Genomic DNA, 22,495 nt, shown 5'->3' with positions numbered 1-22,495 from the left:
CCACTACTCAGTCACAGGGCGAGCTGCTGCCCTCACAGAACTTACAAACCCGGGCGTCTTCGGAGGACGGCGCGGGCAACGGGAGGAAGTGGGAGGCGGGCCCACAGTTCTTCCCGTGTCCTGTAGCCTGTTCCTTCCATCCTCAGGTACAGAACTCACCTACCTTTCATCCTACCTGAACTTAGGGAGCAGTGACATGTGTCTGACTTTCTCTATTCCTCTTTAGGGTTTTCTGCAGCTCGAGATAGATTCAAGTAATACTTCCAAGGAAAGGGGCAAAACTAACGTAAGTGACTCCGGAATCTTCCGGCGGCTCGCTCAGACCAGGGCTCGGAGCCGCCGGTCAATCAGCGTCGGCAGAACTGCGGCCGCGTGAAGGCCAGGCGGGGCTGGGCGCACCTGTCTCCCAGGAGCTTCTGGTCGGGAGAAGCGCGAACGACTGTCTGAACCAACACGGAGGGGATCCAGAGCCGTTCGCTCACTTGGAGTTCCAACATAACTGCGAATAACCACTTACATTGTTTTTAAATACACAGGATAGAATGGTCCATCTAAACGGAGCCCCGCACACCCCTCGCAGGGCATGCGGCTCCTCAGAAGCCAGAATCAAGATGGACGGGTCAGGACACCATAAACCCACTAAAGGAACCATCAGCTGAAGGGCATCACCTCTCCAGAGAAACATGCTCAGAGTGAAAAATAGTCTACTTTACCAAAATCTGTCTTTATTAAAGTGAACAAATCATTAGAGTACTATCCAAAACTTCGCGAGCGATGGCTAGAATTTGCTCCGTTTGCCTATTTCCAGTCAGGCAGACGCCAGCTGACCGTACCCCTCGCCACGGTCGCGTGCCAGCAAGAAGCGTCTCCACGCCTGTAAACGGCATCTTAGCAGAAGACAGACTTTGCAGATTTTCAGTGCTTTTAGTGAACTGGTATTTTCAGTAAACGTTTTCTGAGCAGCAAAGAACAAGAATTTTTTTCAGAAATCTTAGAACTGGATATAAACATTGGCAGTAGACACAATCAATAAATATCATACAATTTCTCAAATGAACAAGATCCCCCCAATTCAAATCCCTTTCCTAAAGACATTCCAACACCCTGACCTGAGACCGAGCCCAGCCCACTCATCTCCCGGGACCCCAGCTGGTCAGCACGAGGGGCGTCAGGTCACGTGCAAAAGGGGGTGGGGTAGGAGGGGACAAAGCAGAGGGGGTCCCTTTCCATTCACACTGAAGGAGAACTTCAAGTAAAGGGATCCACGGCCTGGAGACCTCGAGACACGCGCACCCCTCGTCTGACCCTCTGAGCTCAGCAGCGGCCGTGGCCTCCGTGAGCTGCTGAACGCGGTGCCTCGTCCCCCGCCTCGCTCCGTCCGGCATCCTGTGTGCGCTGGGAGCCAGGGGAGGGTTTTCCGTGGTTCACTGGGAGCCTCTCTGGGAAGGTCTGTGACTATGCACACTTCGTACCCAAACGGAAGGAAAGCGCAACTACCGATCCTGCCCGCGCGCCCTTCAGACCCGCCCGCCGGCGCTGGTGTCATTTGCGGGGCTGGGTCTTCTTGGGCACCGCGGGCCGCTTGGGCTGCCACAGGTGGTTATGAATAGTGAGCGCGTCCACGCTGACGGACATGGTTTTGGCTGGGATCAGATTAAACTGTTTTCGGTCTGAGCTGTATTTGTACAGCTTGTCAATCATTTTCTTGGTGATGCTCTTTGGCCCCGTGCCCGTTAGTTTGTAGATCTCCTCGCTGTCAGGATAGTAGCAGTAAAGCGCCCTGAACTGGCAGCCGGCGTCGCGGAACAGTATGATGTAGTGATTGGCGTCACACTTCTCCAGCTCCTGTACCGGGGGGTAAAGGAACAGAGACGCGGGCCTGAGAGTCGCTCCAACCCTCAGAGCCGCTCCGGCGCTCCGTGGGCACCGCCCGAGCCCAGGGCCACCGGGCCACCCGCTCTCGGGAAGGCCCACCCACAGCCCGGGGCTCCAGTCTTCCCACTCAGACAGTCGGGGGCACGGCACCTGCCCCGACACCGGACTGAGAAGTCGAGGTGTGCGAGAAGCAATGCTTTGGAAATGGGAGAGAAAAGTCACACACGACATCACGAGCCACCAGAGAAACGCAGACGAAAACCCACACTGGGACAGCACTCGCGCCCACGGGGAGAGCCCCAACCGAACAGGAAGACGACAGCAAGTGCTGGGGGCGGTGCAGAGACCGGAGCCTCCCACGTGGCCGCAGGGAGCGGAAATCGGTTGGGCAGCTGCCCGGAACGTCAAGCATAGTGTCACCCTGTGGCTCAGCGGTTCTTGCCTGAGGCGGAGACGCGAGAGAAGCCGAAGCTTCCGCACAAAACCTCGGACGTGATTGCTGACCAGCAGCATTCACCATCATCAGGAAAGTGGAAAGCCAGGCGTCTTTCAACTGGAGAACGGATAAACCAACTGGGGCCCATCCACACGATGGAGCAGGATTCGGCCACGAAAGGGAGTGAGGTGCTGACACGCACTGAACAGGGATGAGACAAGGCCGGGATGCTTTGGGGGAGAAGACAGCCCCAAAAGGCCGCCCGGCGTGGGAGCCCCTTCACGGGACGCATGTAGGCGAGGCCCGTCCAGAGACAGCAGGTTGGTGGGAGCCGGGGGCTGCAGGGAGGGCGGGTGGGGACAGGGTTTCTTTCTGTGCTGGAATCGGCGCTGACAGCCGCACTACTCGGCAAGCAGACGGAAAACCGCCGACCTGCAGGTCTGTGCGTGTGAACGACACCTCAGGGACGCGGTCACCCACAGGAGCCCGAGGCAAGCAGCACTGTGGGTGCTGATTACAGGGTCCACTGTGTTGTGCTCTGAATTCCAGACCACTTTCCTGTTAAAGCCCCAGCTGAACCGCCTACCCCGGCACCTCCCCCCGCCAGGGGTCTCTGAGCCCAGCACCCTCCCGCAGCAGCATCCAGGCTCTGCCTTCACCCTCTCGGCCCGCGGCAAGGGGCTTCTCCGGAGGCTGGGGACGGTCGTTCCTGTAACGGCTACAGAAGCGGACAGGGACCCAGCCGTCCTCTGTAGAGCCAGGAATTTAGAAGACTTGTAAAAATGTAAAACAAATCCACTCTTCTAATTAATTCTGTTTTAGAAAACAGACTTATTTTTCATAAATACCTATTAATTTTGTGAGAATATAATGAGCTTGTGATGAACTCAAATATATTAACACACAAATATATATTTTAAAAGATTAATGGATTCTGAAACCAGAATCCAAAAGTGTATACAATACTGACTTCAACTAAATAAAAATTGTGTTTAAACACAGGGCGAGATGCAAATAAGCAGCACCTCCAGGCACTGGGCCCTTCCTGCCCGCCCCACGCCCCCCACGCTGGCGGCCCGTCCCAGGCACCAGCCTCCTTTCGCATCCTCGCTCCCCTCACGTCTATCCTCGGCCCGCTAGTCAACATGACATTCACAGGGCGGGTTGTTTCTGGGCCCTCCTCCGCCCACAGCTGCATTCACCACTTCACTGAAAGCAAAGCTGGGGTCCTTCCGCCAACAGAGACCCTGTGGGAGCTGCCCCGTGCCCTCTGACCTGCCCCGAGTTCCCCCAGGCCCCCGCCACCGTGGTGCCATGCGTGCCATGTTCCCAGCTGCCTGCGGCATCCTTCCCCCGGGCTCTCATCCCACCCTCCTCCGCCTCTCCCAGGTTACTGGTCGCTTCCTCGCTTACAGCACGGCCAAGCGCGGCCACCAGCTGCTGCTCTAAACAGTTTTATGGGACAGAGCCACGCCCATTCATACACACACAGTCTGTGGCGTTTTCACGCCCCAACACCAGCGCCAAGCCCCACAGAGCAGGCACCATGCCCTGCCTGCCCCGGAAGAAGCCCACGAACTCCTCTATCAGGGGCTGCCTCACTCCCCACAATGTCAGCTTCACAGCCCGGACCTTTGGGTTTGCTCCCTGACTGGTCCCCAGCATCCAGACCAGCGTGATACACCGAAGGAGCGGCGTCCCCCACCCCTGCATGGTGCACAGAGCATCGCTCCCCCCGACACTGAGTGCCAGTGAGGCTAAGGGCATCCAAGTCCTAACCTTGACCCTCTCCTGCCAACTGCCTTGCAGATCGTCCTGCTGACCACCATCAGCTCACCTTGAAATGACCGAGGTCCGACCGCACTCTCACATAAGGTGTGATCAGCTGCCCGCAGGGAGGCAGCAGTCAGCACAACAGAACCAAACAACAGGCATTTTACCGCCGAACTTCCAACTCTCCAGTGATCCGGGAGCTGAAACGGGAGCCCCCTCCTGCCGCCGTGCTCCCCTTCATCCCTCAGGACACCTCTGCCAATTCCTTCGGTCTCCAGCCGACACCGCCTTGGCCACGGGCATCAGAGTGCAGAAACCACCCGGCCCCCTCCGCTACCTGCGGTCACCCCGCCCCGGCTAACCCGCAGAGGCTACTGGTTCTCGCCACTTGCTTCGCACCGTAGGGCCCTGCCCTGGACTCCAGCTCTGTCCCCAGGACAGCAGTCTGAGTCTGGCTCGTCTGAAGCCTGCTCTTCCTCAAGCCGTCCCTCCCCTTGAGCCATGGAGCGCTGAGCGGACGGCTCCCGTGTGAGCGCGCTCTCTCCCACGCACCAGCAGCGGGGCCGCACCAGGCAGCCCAAACGTGTGAACAGTGAGCTTCTGTTTTAGGAAAAGCCCTTCATTCTACATGAGAATCTAATGGTTCATAACATTGTGTGCCAACTATACGCCACTTAAAAAAAAACCCGAATGCTGACATTTGATACTTGCCTCTAATATTGAATTCTTGTGAGGTTCATTCACTTTTCCGGCCAGACAGCAGTGAGAAATCGCATTGTGAATAATCGGTTTGTTTGACTTGCTACTGGGCTCCTTGAAGAGCTTGGGACCTGTGAAAACAGGCAAGAGTCACAGACGTATACTCTAAGGCATGCGCACTCGCATGCTCACACGCGCAAGAAAACCCCAGTTCCCCAGAGCCAAGCGGCAGGCCGGCTGGGTCAGCGAGGTCAAGGCTTTTGGAAAGCGGAAGTAACAGCTGCTTCAGATCTATGTGAAAGAATTCATTCCGAGTTACGAACTTCAAATAAACTAGAAAAGGATCAAAGTGATGATTAGTTTGTCCCCCTTCTAGTTTCACTTACTTTGATATAAAAAAGACAAAGCCGAGAAATAGTTTCGAAAGTCTAAGGTTCCCCAGCGCCAAGACACACTACTCGGCGTGAGGCCACAGGGACAGAAAGGCACGTCGCCAGCCACTCAGGTGGCCGGAGAGCCAAGTACAGCCTGCCCCACCCCGGCAGGGACACGCCCGTGACCTCCACGGGGAGCGAGGCCAGTACCTGTGTATTCGGCCACGGAGGCGAGAGAGGATGCTGCGGACGCCGTTTCCCAGTCTCTGTCCGTGCTCCTGCTGGCGTTGCGGCTCAGTGTGGGCAAGGCTTCCAGTGACTCAACTCTGCTGAAGGAGAGGGGCAACGGGGGCAGGGCAGGGATGGTCACGGGCACCCCCTCGCCCACCGCCCACACTGGCTGGCTGAGCCCACCCGACACCAGCCAGCCCACACCATCCAGGCAAGAGGGAACGTCCGCGGTGGAGGAGACGGGCGGCAATGCAGGGGGGCAACCCCGTCTGACCCGCCCTCCGCCCCGCGGAGCACAACTATAAACTGGGCAAAACACAGAAGTCCGACGCCTCGGGTACAACAGTGTGACGAAAGCAGACACCCTGGAGGGACGCTGGCCTCCATCAGAGGTCTGTCTTAGGCGCCACCCCAGGGGAGCAGGGAGGCAGCACTGGCTCCCTGCTGGACACAGTCTGGGACATCTGTGTTGCTGACACACCGCAGGCAAGACCCCCGGAGGGAGGGAGCGAGGGAGGGAGCACAGGGGGCTGGAGTCCAAAACCCCGGGTCTCGACGACTCTCTGACCCCGGGCGGGCCTGAGGGCACCCCTCGGGGCAGTCTCCACGGAGCCCAGCCAGTGCTGGCAAAGCAGCCTTGGGGGCTGCCCCAGGGGGCCAGCCAGCCCAGGTGACCGAGCGGCGGAGCAAAACCCCAGCCAGGACCCAGAGTCCCTGACGTGGGCCCTGTGCACGGCCCCGGTGACAGAAGCCACCAGACATGTGAAGAGGAGGGCCACGTGGCCATGGCCACAGGATGACACACACAGTAAAGGACGGAGGACACGGGGGGCCCACACCACACAGGGAGAAGGGACAAGGCCATTGGCGGTGGTACTAATAGGTCCCCAGTGCGTCCTCCCAAATTACTGTTGAGTCACAGGGAAGTTCTCCCGCGTCAGCAGAAGCCACCGCCTCATACCGGCCACAGCGACAAACAGCGGCCACCGGAGACACGCAGGCTGAACCACGTCCCGCAAAGCCCCAGCGACGGGCGGCCACACAGGAACTGCACCCGGGTGACGGAGGACAGAGGGCAGAGGACCGGTCTCGACTAAGGAGGCCCACGGCTCAGGGCCATGCGCGGTCCTGAGTAGGGTCCTAGGCCATCCAGGACACTACGGGACAGCTGGTGACCACAGAGTGTAGACTAGAGGCCCCACTGAGGCGCCATCTGGGAACAGCGGGTATTCAGGGATGCGTCCTCGCTCACGGGAAACACGCAGCCCCGCAGCAGAGGCTACAAAGCCAGAGTGCTCCAGCTCCACGGCTCTGATGCAGCCTGGCGGGGGTGGGGGGATCACCCCGAAATCACAGCACACAACCCGCCCCCCCACGTCCGCCCCACGTGCCCCCCTTACCGCTGGGAAGGCGTGCCCCCCGAGTGCACGCTCTCGGGCTCGGTGGTCGCCGCGGAGGCCAGGGACAGGCTGGAGCCCGACTGGGCCCGGCTCAGGGGGTCGGCTGCTGAGACAGGAGAGCTGCCGCGAGGCCCGCCTCGGCCACCCCGCCGCCGCACGCAGCCGCCCCGCACGCCCCGCCTGCTTACGGGTCGAGGAGCACTTGGTCCCCGAATCGCTGGCCGACTCCTCTCGATGGACGGACTTGGGCCGTGGCTTCTTGGGCTTGGCTCTCGGCTTCCCCAGCCCCTGCTCCTCCAAGATCTGCTGCTGCTTCCTGCGCAGGTACTCCTGCTTGATGAGCTCCCGTCGCGCCTTCTCCTCCTCCTTCCGGATCCGGTCCTCCTCGGCCTTGCGCCTGCAGGACACACGCGCTCCTCAGACGCGCTCGGCGGGGCTCGGAGGGCCGGGCCGGCCTCCGCGTGGGCACACCGGGCACCCCCGCACAGCGGCGCGACCCTGGGACGAGCGCCCACAGCCGCGGACCGTCGTGCGAATGGAGGGGAGTGAGCCCAGAAGCGCGTCAACCAGGGCTCGGCCTAGACCCGCGGGACGGCAGGATGGGGCTGGGGGACGGGAAGGGGGGCACGGCCGTGGGAGCGGGAGGGCCGGGCCGGGGGCCAGGTTACCGGGCCTCGTCTCTCTTGAGCTCCACCTCGGCCTCCAGCTGTTGCTTCCTCAGGCGCGCCTCCTCGGCCTTGCGCTGCTGCTTCAGGAGGAAGGCCGCCCGCTTCTTGGCAAGCTCGTCCTCCGCCTTCTGCTCATCCTACAAGCAGGCGGCACGCGTCATCCCGCAGGACACAGCCCCCAACGCGCGCACTCCCAGGCAGCACGCGTTCCCCAGATGAGGCCGTCTTCGTAGACGCTAAAATGCTAGGGAACAACGAGGCCACCCGGAAAAGAGCCCCATTGACAGACCTTTCCGCATGTCTCCTACGGAGTCCCGTTTACCTCGGTTTCCACACGTGAGCGGCCCCTTGCTCTGATACTCAGGCCTTCCGCTTTAAAAGCATTAAGCACTAGGGGCGCCTGGGTGGCTCAGTCGGTTGAGCGACTGCCTTCGGCTCAGGTCGTGATCCTGGAGTCCCGGGATCGAGTCCCGCATCGGGCTCCCTGCTCAGCGGGGGGTCTGCTGCTCCCTCTGACCCTCTCCCCTCATGTGCTCTCCCTCTCATTCTCTCTCAAATAAATAAATAAAAATCTTTAAAAAAAAAAATTTTTAAAGCATTAAGCACCAGATAAAGCCCGCATGCTTGTTAGAGGACACACACCCTAGGCCCTGTGGGAAAGTCATGGGAGACAGCAGGGAAGCCCCCACAACCCGTCTCCCCTTGTACTAAGAAAACACGACAAGAAAGGCACCGGGACCAACAGGAAGCCTCCGCAGAGACGCCCCACCCGCCCGGCCACTCTCATGGGCTCGGCAGACCTCGTCCTGGAGGCCGGACCCGGCGCCCCACCTGCTTCCACAGAGCCCGCGAGCTAAGAACGTTTACGCTTATTAAATGGTCAGAAAACTATCAAAAGAAAGAGAACACTTCTGACCCGTGAAAATTACATGGGTTTCCCAATTCGGGCCCAGCATTGAAGCCTCACGGGCACACGGCCACGCTTGCTCCAACAGGCAGTGCCCGTGGGTGCTTCCGGCGGAGTCGGGTCCTGGTGACAGAGCGCACGGGGCCCGGCTCTGGGTGCAAGCTTCTAACACACCCGCACAACCAGGGACAAGAGACGACACCCGACGCCCATCCAACACGGACACCAGCAGCAGTTTACCTTGAAGAAGAAGCCGACCCCCGGCTTCTGATCGCCTTCGCTGGTGAGCTCCACCGAGCTCTGGGGGCCCTCGGCCTCTCCGTCCTCGTCGGGGGCCTTCAGGTCCGAGAGGTCCACCTCAATGAGACTGGCCTTGCTCCTCGGGGGCTCGTCCACAGGGACGCTCTCCTTCCCGGAGACAGCCGGGGAGCCGAGCACCGCCTCCTTCACACTGCTATCCAGAACTTCTTTGAGGCTCATTTGCTCCGACAGGATGTTTGCATCTTTGGAAGAGGACAAGACAAATGTCCGCTGGTTGCTTTCATCGTGGAGCCTGTAGCTGTCGAAGAAGCACTTGTCATGAGGGTCATTTCCAGGCTCTGCAACACTGTCCCAGCCCGGGTCGGAGGGGGTCCGAGGGGAGAAGGACCGTAAGTGAGGGAGGGTCTCTATACTAGGCGTCGGGGTCTTGCTTCGGGAGGAAGCCTGCTGTCTGTCCTTCGGCACTTTCAGCTCAGCCGGTCTCCCCGAGCGGGAGTTCCGACCCTGCCCGAGACGAGGAGGCTTGCGGTGACTGGTCGTCCCGGGTGGAGAGAGCGGCTCCACGAAGTGGATGGCCGCCCTGACCTTCTGGTCCTGGGCGTTCTGCGTCGTGCCCGGGGCCGGGGCTGCGGGGGGCTTCATGAGCAGCTGCTCCTGCTGCTGTGAGATCCGCAGGATGGCCTGCTGCAGTGTGCTGATGGTCTCGTTCAGCTTCTCGATGGAGAGGTCACACTCGCTCACATCCACCGCCTCGCCGGCACCCTCCAGCAGGGCGGCGGAGAGCGCTCTGCTCTTCTCCAGCTCGGGCAGCGCGGCGGGGGCTTTCGCTTTATGCTGCAGGAGAAGCAGGCTCTCCGCGTCCACATCTGGAGACGGCAGCATGCCTTCCCGCCCCTCCTCCTTCAGGAGAAACTCCTCCGTTTTGGAAACCCCGCCATCAAAGTCCTCTCCGTTGTGCTGAGCGTATTCTCCCGCCAAGTGGTCCGGCTTCCGCGGCTGGGGGGCGCCGTCGGCCTTCCCCTTCTTGACCACGTGCAGGAAGGCGGCCTTGCCCAGCTTCAGCCGCTGCCGGGCCGACAGAGCCTCCATCTTCTTCTTCTGCGCTTCGATGGCCCGGCGCTTCTCCTCCAGCTGCATGTGCAGCTGCGCGAGCTCGGAGGCCAGCAGGCTGGCGTGCTCCCTGTTCTGCCGGCTCGGGCTCTGCTCCCTCCTCTGCTTCCACGTCGTCAGTGGGGCCGGGCAGCTCTCCGAGGCATCGGGCGTGGTCTTCTGCGAGCTGCTGGTGCTGGACTTGGTCTCGCAGCTGTTGAGCCTCTGGAGCTTCCGCTCCGCGAAGCTGGTCATCTTCACGCTGCCGCTAGCCATGGAGACGCTGCTGATCTGCGACACGGTGCTCAGACATGGGCTCGAGCGGCCGCTGGCGTCATCCTTGTCCTCGTGCTCCTTCACCTGCATGTCCTCCTGTAGCTTCGCCGACTCCTCCTCACCGACGTACCTGGCCATCACCACAGGGTGGTCCTCACCCACGAAATCCTGCTCGGCTTCCTCCAGGTCTGCGACGTCGGAGTCCGAGTCCTGCCTCGGGAGGGCCCACGGCTCTGGGTCGTGGGCGCCGGGGCTCCTGGCACGGCTGACGCAAAACCTGCCCTCGGGGTCCTCGTGAAGAAAGAAGCCGTCGGCAGACTGCGCCTGAGGTAACAGATCAAAGCCACCACTGGCCAGAAGCCCACCGCGGGCATCCCCTGCCACCTGCAGCCCCGGCCCAGTGGGTGCGGGATCCACGGCCACGGGAAGTTCTGGACAGGAGATCGGGGTGAAAGTCCTACTCAAGTCACGACCACCGTGACTGCTGGGCGCCCTCTTGCGCACCAGGGGCTGGTGGCCCTCACTGGGCCTCTTGGATGTGAAGCTCCGTGGCCGCCCCTCTCCACACTCTTCCTCCTTGGCAATCGCCTGCTTCTCCTTGGCTGGCCTGAGCACAGCCGGCATCAACGGCTCCAAGAAGAAACTGTCAGGCTTACTTTCTAGGGTGTCTGCCAGTCTCTGGGGAGACCTGGCACTTGTCAGCAGGCCCCGGTCACCGCCACGGGGAGCCACATCCGTTCTAATGATGGCCACAAGCTCTTCATCCTCATCCTCAATATCAACATTGTTCAGAAGGCTCTTCCCATCGGTCTTCAGCGCTGGGGGCTGTGGCTGGTTCTGCGGAGTCAGGTTAACGATATTGGAGGCCAAGCTATCCTTGCTGATGGAGCGGGCCAGGCTGACACTGTCACCGGAGCCGGGGTCCAGATCACAGCTAACAGCATGGTGGGGAGCGAAGGGTGCCGGCTGAGACACAGGCCTGCAATGTGGGGAAACAAGCCATGGGACACGCCGCTGTCTATACAAGCCGTGACTCAGACGCACTGAGTGACAAGACATTAGTGACGGAAAGAGAGTACAAATCCGAAGTCTAGGGGACTTAAGCAAACCCTTCCCAGGGCAGGGGACAACCAGAGACCGGTTTAAGTTCAACAGTTCTCAAACGTTGGCAGTCACGGGACCTCTTTACACCCTTTAATATCACTGAGGACGGGGCGCCTGGGTGGCTCAGTCGTTAAGCGTCTGCCTTCGGCTCAGGTCATGATCCCAGGGTCCTGGGATCAAGCCCTGCATCGGGCTCCCTGCTCCACAGGAAGCCTGCTTCTCCCTCTCCCACTCCCCCTGCTTGTGTTCCCTCTCTTGCTGTGTCTCTCTCTTCAAATAAATAAATAAAATCTTTAAAAAAAAATAAAATAAAATAAAAAAATAATAAAATCACTGAGGACCTCAAAGAGTTTGTATTATTATGTATTTATCAATATGAAAATTTATCACACTAGAAATTAAAAGTGAGACATTTTAAAATCAATGATTAAAAAATAATAATAATAAAATAAATAAAATCCATGATTAAAAATTACAAAAAGAGGGGCTCCTGGGTGGCTCAGCCAAGTTAAGCGTCTGCCTTCGGCTCAGGTCATGATCCCAGGGTCCTGGGATCCAGCCTCACATCGGGCTCCCCGCTCATGGGGAAGCCTGCTTCTCCCTCTGCCTCTGTCCCTCCCCCTGCTCGTGCTCTCTCTCCCTCACCCTCTCTGTCAAACAAATAAATAAAATTACAAAAAGAAACGTGTTCTGTGAGAAATGACCATATTTTCTAAAATTAAAAAGTTTATAATACAAAACACTTTTGTAATTGTCTCTGCTATCCACCCAGGCTCCCGTGTCTGCGTCCGATTCAATCTGTCCCCAGAGTGAGAAAAGCAGAGAACAGCCCAGCACTGTCGGGAAATGGCTCTGACCCGCAGACCCCCAGGGTGGGTCCCAGTGAGCCCTGGGTGGACCCCATCTGGAGAACTGCTATGTGAGCCTAATAAGTGCTTCACACAGAAGCTTCTCTGTGACGCAGAGCTCACCTGTTCTTTTTATCCGGCCACACTGCTGCACCTCGTGGCTGGGCATCAACTCGGGTTAAAGAATTGGACCGGTATCTCTGATCTGCATGTGAGGAAGCTCAGTGTTAAGGACGCTCAGTGTTAAGCAACTCATTTCATAGCAACTGAAATTCTTTCAACATAATAACCATTTCTTAAGGAAATGCATCATAATGCAGGATACCAATACCAGAACTGCCCAAGAAAAGCAGATCATCACAACAATGCCCATTTCAATAATTTCAATAAGTAATACCTAATTCAGTCATTAGTCCAAATCATGATATAAAATAATCAGAACTCTTAAGTAAACATCAACGCACTGACGTTCTTGCTTAACACAACACAGCAATTTTCTGTATACTTCATATAATTTATTAGATTTCAAGGATAGTTTCATTGTAAAGACTAAAAATTCTGAGGAACATCAATATAATAATAAATTAATTTAAATTTATTCTACCATAATCTCCTAACTAAAATGGCTACATCACAGTGGAACATTCAACTTGAGAACGATCATTTTAATAAGCTACAGGAGGAAGATCGGAGGGCGGAGGAGGGCGGAGGGGAAACGGCGCTCTTACCAGGAGGGCCCTCCCCCTGCACGGCCTTCTGCTGTCTCTGTCTCAGGGGCAGTAAAGGATGTGACTGGCTAAAGGCAGAGGCCCCCTTCCCCCTAAATGGGAAAGAACAGGAGAGAGAATCACTGGCTTATCAGTCTGCAAGGTCAACAGCAAACGTACAATAAAGAGCATCATGAATTCACAACAACCTAGGAGAGAGTCGTAGCTTCTTTGGGAAAAATTATTATAAAAAGAAGCCAAAAGAGCACCAAGAACTTCAAACCTGGGATAAATATCCCAAAACTGCAACTTGGGGTCACAGTGACTTGTGGTCACCCTCTGCCTGCCTGGGGGGTCCCGGGGTCAGAGGGCAAGGCAGGCGGAGGCCCTCCCGCTGCCAACCCCCAGCACTTTCTCCATCACCCCTTCAGAAAGACAATGCAACTCCAAGTGCGAAGTAAGCGGAAAAGGGGGCAGGGTGGGGACTCACAGGTGCTCAGGCTCGTCGTGCAGACGGTGTCTGTGGCCACCCTCGGCCGGCGGCTGAGTGGAAGGCTGCGCGTCGGCCGGGCTCGCCGCCGCAGGGCTGCCCAGGAAGCTGCGCTTCGTGGCGTTGGAGATAGGAACAGGGGGCCGGCTGCTCTTGTTATGTGACACTGTTTTAGCTGCAGAAATGGCAATTTATAGAAATATCCACGTTACTTAGTTACTTAAAACATCAGCAAGAAGCACCCAAAAAAAAAAAAAAAACCCACGCAGCTTTTATAAGAACTAAAAACTAATGCAACTTTTACTTAAAACCAAACTTCTCCCAAAACCAGTTTCAAATTCAACAAATGTATTTTGTAGTAATGACTACAGCAAATACTACACCAAAATGAAAAGCTACAGCACAGATCAGGTCAAGAACTGGAACTGGCTGGCATCTCTGACCACTAATGAGCCGCCACCACCACGATGGGTGCCCCGCCACTGGCCACCGCGGCTGCCCTGGGTACTCGCGACGGCCCTGGTCAGCCCGTCCTGCGAGAAGAAACCAAGCACGGGCGCTCAGGGTGTGGAGGGCAGTCCCCCCACTCCAGGGGTCACTCCCGCATGCCCCGCGTGTGGGCCTGAGCCAGGGTCTGCGCCTGGAACCATCCGCCCAGACAAGAGCTGTCCGCAGGAGCGAGGACCCACAACACTGAGGCAAGACCACGCGCACTGACCCCAGAGTCGGGCCCCACAGGGACAGACACCATCTACTCAGGGGCCCGGGTGCTTGAGGTGTCACGGACGGCTGGAGGCAGGTGTGAGTCGATCCTGACACCCCGAGGCCTGAAGCACCGCTGCGGCCAGCTGCCGGTGGGCCAGCTGCGTCCACCCTGGGTGCTGGGAACGTGGACGGGAGCCGGAGAAGCTGCACAGCCTGCCCTCCGCCCCCGCCACAAAAGTAAAGCAGAACCCCCTAATAAGCCATCAGGGGTGGAGGAGATCAGCGCCCCAGGGGCCTGAAGGCTGCAGCACTAGACTATACTTCAAGGTCCTCAGGCTGCCCGGGGAGCAACCAGATGGGTCCTGGCCAAAGTCAGCCAGGAGGGCCCACGTGGAGCTGCCGCGGCAGAGACACAGACAGCAACCTCTGAGCTCCAGGCCTGGGCGGGAGTACTCGGCCCCTGGGGCTGCCAGCAGGGAAACAGAAGGTCAGAGCAGGAACCAGGGGTCCAGTGGTCAAGGGTACCCAGGTCGTCCCATCCACACTGAAACACAAATGACACCATCTCACAGCCCTGGAGATCACATGGCGACCCAGAACACTGCTCCCACCGCGGGGCGCAGACCAGGCAGGGGCCCCTCCACAGGCCCGGGCCCCACAGCTCCGCAGACACTCTGCCTTGCAGGTGGCAGTGGCAGGAAAAGAGCCACACGGTGACAAGTCCCAGGGGGAGAAACACAGAGGATGACCCCAGATGCCATGGGACGGCCACGCTGCCCACCACAAAGAACCACACCCCTTCAAGCACCAAGCCCTGGGACGCCTGGAGGGCTCCGTCAGTGGAGCGTCTGACTCTTGAAGTCAGCTCAGATCATGATCTCGGGGTCCCAGGGTCAAGCCCTGTGTCAGGCTCTGTGCTCAGCGGGTAGTCTGCTTGAGTTTCTCTCGCCCTCTGCGTGCGCACTTGCTCACTCTCTCTCTCCCCCAAATAAATAAATCTTTAAAGAAACAAACAGGGGCGCCTGGGTGGCTCAGCTGGTTAAGTGTCTGCCTTCGGCTCAGGTCCTGATCCCGGGGTCCTGGGACTGAGCCCCGCATCGGGCTCCCTGCTCGGCGGGAAGCCTGCTTCTCCCTCTCCCACTCTCCCTACTTGTGTTCCCTTTCTCGCTGTCAATTAAATAAAAATTTTAAAAAATAAAAAATAAAAAAAGCAAATTTACACATTAAAAAAAAGAAACAAACAAACCAAGCAACCAAGCCCTGGCATGCACTGGGCATGGCAGAGACCAAGTGTCTCGGCCACGGGACACCCAGAACGAGGTGTCCCGAGAGAGTGCCGCCACGCACTCCCAGTGATGAGCGCGAATGGCCGTCAACCACACACGGGCACTGTCGGCGCCTCGGCCCAGCACCCCGCAGCTCCTGCCTGTAGCCGCGGGACAGCCAGGTGACAGAAGGAAAGCACAAGCCTGGTGAACAGGTGTGTCGGTTCGGAAGGCGGGCAGAGGCTGCTGGCCGCTACCGGCCAGCCCGTCCCCAGGCCCCACCAGGCTGGCACAACGGGCTCGCCCGTGAAGGAGCCGGAGGCAGGGGCGGGCCTAGGCCCGGAGGAGAAAGGCGGTACACAGGCCGCAGCAGGCACCGGTCCACAACGAGGCCAAGCGAGCACGTGGCGGCATGCCAACTACACCAGGCCCCCCTGGGAGGACCAGTGACCGCTAAGCAGACGCGCGTGCTCTGCCGAGAGGCCGCCTTTCCCATCTGCATGGCACAGCCGCCCCTGCAGCCCAAAGCGCCAGCACGCCCGGGCAGCCCACCGCCAGCGTCGCGCCAGAGGCTCGCCCTACAGAAGAGAGGGGCCCGCATGGGCCCCGCTAGCCAGGCCACATCCCACAGCGAGCCTCACACGTGCTCCCTTTCCGGGCACTGCTGCCTCCCAGCCTCCCTCCCGCTTTGTCTGAAAAACCACCACCGACCCTTCGGAGGCCAGGTCTCCCGGGTCAGAGCACACGTCACAACACGGAGCGGTCACCCACGCCGCATCTTCCCATCTGCACCTCCAGGACCAGCCCTGCTCCGCGGGGGATGCTCAGCACACGCTGCTGGGTGAGTTCCCGGCGGGGGGGAGACTCCCGGGACAACACAGCAAGGTCCAAGGCACAGAGAGGGTCATGTGCAGCGCGCGACCTCACAGGACACCGTGGGAAAGAGGGCACGTGAGGCAGCAGCTAGGACGGGGCCCGGCAGGCAGAGGCAGAACAGGCTGCCAGCCTCTCAGGCAAGAGATGGTGTGAAGGTTCTTGGGCCGGGGCGGCAGGGGCAAGGGGAGGGAACCGCACCTGATTCTGGCCCCAAGCCCTGGCACTGCTCAGCTACCTTACTGCCAGTCTGCTGGGGCTGTCTGTTCAGCCCTGCTGTTTTCAGTACTAAGTAGACTATGCATCTCTCCAGAAGTTTATTGGGCATTTGCAATACCAGTTTCTTGAACTACCTGTTCAGGGCTTTTGGTCATTTTTCTATTCTTTTTTCTTATTGAAATGCATGAGCTTTTTATATACAGGGACACACTCCAGGGACCAGTTATACCAGGTACCAGGGATACACTCTGGGTATTAGGGACACGCTCCGGGTACCAGGGATACACTCCAGGTACCTGGTATCTGTTGTACATGTTAAAAGCATCTTCTCCCCCTTGTGACTAGTTTTTTTTTTTTTTTTTTTAACTCTTTATCTTCTTTCAGTGAAAAGAAAAATCTTAATTTTAACATGGCTGAATTTCTGTTTCTTTTGTGGCCTTTTAGATTCTTTATAAGGAATCACACAGACACAAAGATATTCTCCCATACCACCTTCTTACATCTTTGTAGATTCTCAAAGGCTGGCAGATTTATCCTACCCCATGGTCAACAGATTTTTTCCTTCCTCATGGACAAGAGTGGAGCTGTCTACTTTCCAACCAAGGAGACTAATGGGAACCACCCAGAAGCTCCTCTCCCAGTAAGCTGGGATTCTGATTTTACAGGACAAGCACAGGCCCCGAGCAGAAAAGCTTGTTGAGTAAGTGCTGTGGGCCACACGCAGAAGCCGCAGACAGGCAGCGAAGACAGCCACATAGGTCTCTGTGTTTCCAGGAGGAAGCACTCAAACACCACCCTGTACGGAAAGGTAGAGGCCCGTGACGGGCACCTTCTGAGCTCTGTACCTGGCATCTCTCGGACAAAACCCACTGTCAATTCCCCAAAGGCTTGTCACTCACCATCTTTCAGTTCCTGAACATCCCTGGGCTGAACGAAATCCGGTTTGACGTTCTCAAACCACCAGAAGAGCTCGGCAATAAAAACCATAACGTTCGGCTACAAGAAAACAAACAGAACCACGGACGCGATAAGTAGCTTACTCCTTCATGGGTTTGAACAGTGTGTCTTCAATAACTCACGGTTACCTTCAACACTAAGGGAGCATAGAGCATGTCCTCTAAGGTGAGATAGAAACATCTGTTCAGGTACTCGTTGGAGAACTCTCTCAGAAGCCGGATGTTGTACAGGCTGTCGGCCATCGATGTGACCTCCTTCAAGCATATGTCTGACAAATAAAAACAAAAGAACATTTTACCACGAAGACACTCTGCTTCGAAAGTGCATGTCGGCGTGTGTCTGATTCTGCCCTGAACGCATCCTGAATGGGGAGAACGGTGGGGTACAGAAGGGTAACATTTCAGACTTAAACATAGTAAACATGACAGTGACGCCGTAATACAGCAGGAAAACACTCAAAAAAAGATCTGCGAATCGCCAGGAGCTGAATTTAACTGTTAACATCTAAAAAGCGTAACAAACTATCTGAGATTTAAGACTGGGGCTCTGAAATGGACAGCAGCACCACCCTGCAGTTTCTAAAAGGGCCTTGCTGCACAAAGCTGGTTAGTGTTCTACCGCGTTTCCTTCACCAACTGCAAGTCCTCTGCACGAAGTGATCTCCACTGGGGGGGACGGACAGGGTACAGAACAGGAAATGTCGGGCTATCCAAGGAATAATACCGAATACTACTAATCACAAAAAAAAAAAAAAATCAGGAGACAACACACAGCAGAAGTCTCCCTTCGTCAAAGAGGTTGGGACTGCTGGCCACTGGCCACCTGGGGCGGGACAATCCCCAGGTACACCGTTTTGCAGGATGCCAGACCCTTCCAGCGGTCAACTCGCGCATGTGCCTCAGGTCCCAGGAGTCCAACTGCTGGGGGGCTGGGAGCCGGCTGCTCTTGGACAAGTACCACGAGACACGAGACACAGCTCAGGACGAACACGGAAGGAGCTGCACTGAGCGCTTAAGAGTTGTTCTGCCTGCAAATATACACACGTAAGAAAAGAATGCCAGAAGCAGAACTTATTTTAAAGTAACTCTTTTTAAAAAGAAGCCACTGCCAAGAGTTCGGAAGCGCGACAAGCGAGATGTGCGGTGTGCCACATTCACGGAGGAACCCGGTCTGACGCCACGGCCCGCACTGTCACCTCTCCAGACAAACCTGTTCAAAGTTGAGTAACCATGCGCACTGACCGTGCTCGGAAACCCACCCTTATTTTAAAATTCAGATTACGTAACATTACAAATGTAAGGACCAGATTCCCAAGTACCCTCTACGCAGATGGAAAAAATGATACCACACCTTATCTGATTCAGATCTTTTCTTTCGGTGAAAATACCGCAGTCTTTTTTTTTTTTTTAGATTTTATTTATTTGTTTGACAGAGAGAGAGAGGGAACACAAGCAGGGGGAGTGGGAGAGGGAGAAGCAGGCTTCCCGCGGAGCAGGGAGCCCGACCCAGGGCTCGATCCCAGGACCCTGGGATCATGACCTGAGCCGAAGGCAGTTACTTAACCAACTGAGCCCCCCAGGCGCCCCCCACAGACAGTCTTGAAACCCACCCCCACCCCAGGGCAACGGCTCTCCTCCAGCTGCGTGAGCCCTCCAGCGTGGGCTGTGGTGCAGCCACCAAGCTGTGTGTCCGTCCACACTACACCAATGACCCGGCTTTCTTAAATTTACATTCATGGTAACACTCCGCCTGCCATTTTGCAGCCCGTTTTCCCCCCAAGCTCAGGTTTATGTTTCCAAGTCCGTCTACGTGGATGCGAGTACATTTTAGACCTTCATGTGAACAGCTAGACAGCATCCTACAATCCTCACTATTACGCCGTGAGAACCAAATCTGTGTGCGCTCTCTGTGCGTGCAATACTCCGAGAAGGGGCGGGCGGGACCACGAGCTACGCTCCGCACACCGGCTGCCTGCTCACGGCCCCCTGCCACCACCACCTGGGAGTCCGCAGGCCTCGGAGTTCCTGCCACCTGGACGGGCATGAAATCCCCCTTGTGAAATGGCACCTCCCTGACCACTGGTGTGGTGTCATTCTTGACTTTCTCTTCTACCAAAAGCCTGCTCTCACTCTCTAGGTTGTTCACCTTCTTCTTACTCATTTGTACAAATTCTTTACTCACCACGATTACGAAAAGACTGTGCGACGATCCTTTGTCAGTTTATGTTTGTTCCAAACATGTTTTCAGGGGTATCATTTATCATTTCATTTTGTTCCTTTGTCAGCACACTGAACTACAATATGGTTAAATGTAGTGTCTTTTCTATTGCTTGTGCTTTTTTGTAATTTCAGTAATCCATCCCAACACCGATGTCCTAAAAATATCTTCCTCTCAAAATTCTTAAGTTTTCCTTTTCAGGTGTAGGTCTTTCACCCAAGGCAGGGACACCCACCTCCGGTGGACTGGGACCTCACAGCCTCCCCCACAGATGGCTGCTCGTCCACAGCACAGTGCGCCTCACCAGCACCAAGCCCCCAGAACACCGCTGGTCCCGCTCCTCAGGCCACATGACTCTCCCGGGCCCAAACCACCTGGTTTGGCCAATGTAAAGTTCAACAAAACTTGGTCTTTGTAGAGCCTAGTACCCACGCTCTTATTCTTCCAAAATCAGCTTGCCTGAAACCTGCGATAACCCACAACAGAATAATGAACACATGGATTATAATCTGCTGGATAAAACAGGAACCCCGGAGACCCCCTGATATAAATCAACACTTAAATCAGTGGCAAGAAGACACTCCACTCCCCTGCACTGGCAGGCTAAAGGACAAATAGGAAAGTCCAGAGAGAAAACCACCAATGGACGGGACCACCAGCAGGTCAAAGTCTGATGAGAAACAGGCTTTCGGTCTCAGAGCCCCTTCCCCAAATTACTAATTAATGAGAAAGCAAAACCCAGTGGTCTCAGACTGGAGAAGCCCGGCAACACCTACTGAACCAAGTGACCCAAGGGGCCACCAACACCGGCCCACCACTTCTGGGGCATTCTTGCTAAAAATGCACACCCTGAATCTCATCAGGAGGATACAATGGACAAACCCAAACAAGGAACATTCCACAAACTAAATGACCTACTGTACTCTTCGAAAGGTCAAGGCCAAGAAAGACAAGAAAGACTGGGAACGGGCTCCCGATGATGGGACACCACGAAGAGGGCTGACGACCACCTTCAGTGAGTGGTGCAGAGCCCGAACCCCCGCTGGGACCAAGGCGGACAGCACGCTACAGGGACAACTGACAGAATTTCGGACCATTAGTCAGTGTTCTAGCGCCGTTAACTCGTTAACCTTCCTGATCCCTCTGTGATGAGAGAATGCCTTTGTCCCCCAAGTCCTTCTCAAATGGTTCAGAGAGAGAAATCCAACACACACTTGACAAAATGTAACAATGAGAACATCTGGATAGAACTACAGCAGGAATTCCTTGTACATTCTCCTGTAAATTTAAACATATCCAGATAAAATGTTACAAAACAGCCATTTTGTCCCTTTGGCCTTCACGCTTCCAAGTGAATTTTTACGTTCCTTTGTCTATAAAAATTCATTTATTGGACTGGCAGTAAATGAACAATCCAAGGAAATCACAATTTTTATACTGATTCTCAGGATCTAAGAATATAGTTTAAAAACTTCTTCCAAGGACTATAAACAGGTCCTCCTTTGCTCAGGACTCAGGGCAAGTGGCTCCCGGAGGGGGGCAGGGGCAGGGTAGGGCCCCGAGGGCGGACCACATAGGTGGAGCAGGCCCACAGGAGTCCGTCTGCGTCGAGAACCGGTGGGCTCCCGGGGCGCCCACCACAAGCGGGCAGCGGCTTTGAACAGCATATTTTCTGCACGTTTTGTACTTGTCCGGGCCAAGTTCTCCCACCTTCCTGTCCTGTCTGTCCAGATGGAGCCTCTCACTGTCCCACCTCTTCTCTCCCACTGTCCACTGTGTTTTGAGCTCTACTTTCTGGGAGAGCAATTCAAAGCTGTCCTCCAGCACGCACTTCAGCGAACTCTGAAACTTCAGCAGCCACGTCTTATTTCCAGAGGCCGTCGGCGCCCAGTTACGCCGCACACCTGTATTTGGCACTGTCCTTCAGACGGTCTCCCCTGGTGCCCTGTCCCTGGCCACAGATCCACCGCCCCCCTCATCTCCCGTGTTCTCTCCTGCATGGCCTCTGCAGACATGGCCTCGAGTTCTGGCTGGTGCCTTCCTTGAATGTTGCGGGATCGGCGGCCGCCCGGAGTCAAGGGTAAGGAAGTAGGCTTTGCAGTGGGGCAGCGGGCAGCAGCCAGGCCTCTCCCGGACGAGCACCAGAGGGCTGCGGCTGTGAGACTTCTGCCCAAGGCCAGTTTCTGCAGAGAATCTTTCCTTCCCCATTGCTTTTTTTTTTTTTAGCACTGTATATTAATTCATTTATTTATTCAATGATATAAAAATTGTCATTATGCCATAAAACGAGATATAAAACATATGTTCACTTAAATATTCCTAATACAAGAAATGTTGGTAAAAATTAAATGTCTTCAAGCACATTAATTTATTCCTCTTGATACGATGAGAGCAAGAAAGATTAGAGGGAAATCAGCACAACTTTTTAAAAAATATTTATTTTTGCAAGAGACAGAGCGAGCACACAAGCAGGGGGAGGGGCAGAGGGAGAAGGAGAAGCAGGCTCCCCGCTGAGCAGGGCACCCCATGCGGGGCTCAGATCATGACCTGAGCCGAAGGCAGACGCTTCACCGACTGAGCCACCCGGGTGCCCCAGCACAACTTCTCAAAGTATAGTTGACGTACAACATTATATTAGTTTCAGGTGTAGAGCAGACTGACTCAGCAATTATGCACATTATGAAATGCTCACCACTGTATGTGTGGTCACCGCCTGTCACCACCTGCCACCACAGGCTGTTCCAGTACGGCTGACTGTATTCCCCGTGCTGCACTTCTCCTCCCGTGACTTATTTCATAACTGGAGGTTTGTACTCTTCACCCCCTTCACCTAGTTTGCCCCCCTACCGCCGGCAACCACCAGTTTGTCCTCAGTATTTGTTTTGTTTTTTACATTCCACATATAAGTGAAACTATACACTTATCTGTCTTATTTCACTTAGCTTCATACCCTTTAGGTCCATCCATGTGGTCGCAAAGGACAGGATTTCATTCTTCTTTTATGGCTGCATGACATTCCATTGTGTAGATGTACTAGACCCCCTTCATTCATCAGTGAGTCCTTCCCCATTGTGAATGTACGCAGACTGACATCGTGGAGCCAAGGAAGGAAGGAGGCTCC

The 22,495-nt window shown here is 56.0% G+C and overlaps 1 protein-coding gene across 7 annotated transcripts in view; it reads right to left on the bottom strand.

Annotated features, from left to right (window-relative positions):
- Positions 1–703: 703 nt before the first annotated feature.
- Positions 704–22,495, bottom strand: part of CAMSAP1 (calmodulin regulated spectrin associated protein 1) — a 59,168-nt gene continuing 37,376 nt past the window's right edge. For 2 of the 7 annotated variants that reach the window (XM_035015470.1, XM_035015474.1), the window contains 12 exons: positions 17,286–17,425; positions 17,100–17,196; positions 13,139–13,313; positions 12,670–12,761; positions 12,065–12,146; positions 8,604–10,968; positions 7,457–7,593; positions 6,977–7,185; positions 6,789–6,894; positions 5,368–5,486; positions 4,796–4,914; positions 704–1,845 (listed from right to left, as the gene is read on the bottom strand). In XM_035015470.1, the coding sequence (XP_034871361.1) occupies positions 1,543–1,845; positions 4,796–4,914; positions 5,368–5,486; positions 6,789–6,894; positions 6,977–7,185; positions 7,457–7,593; positions 8,604–10,968; positions 12,065–12,146; positions 12,670–12,761; positions 13,139–13,313; positions 17,100–17,196; positions 17,286–17,425 (3,944 nt within the window). In that variant the 3' untranslated portion in view covers positions 704–1,542. The remainder of the gene's footprint in view (positions 1,846–4,795; positions 4,915–5,367; positions 5,487–6,788; positions 6,895–6,976; positions 7,186–7,456; positions 7,594–8,603; positions 10,969–12,064; positions 12,147–12,669; positions 12,762–13,138; positions 13,314–17,099; positions 17,197–17,285; positions 17,426–22,495) is intronic. The other 5 variants (XM_035015471.1, XM_035015475.1, XM_035015473.1 and 2 more) reach the window with 3 other exon arrangements.

Source organism: Mirounga leonina, unplaced genomic scaffold (assembly GCF_011800145.1).
Source record: "Mirounga leonina isolate KUSES-001 unplaced genomic scaffold, KU_Mleo_1.0 Mir_170, whole genome shotgun sequence".
In the NCBI taxonomy this organism is placed as follows: Eukaryota; Metazoa; Chordata; class Mammalia; order Carnivora; family Phocidae; genus Mirounga; species Mirounga leonina.
The sequence above is the reverse complement of the archived record's forward strand: the minus strand, read 5'-3'. Positions and strand labels throughout refer to the sequence as shown.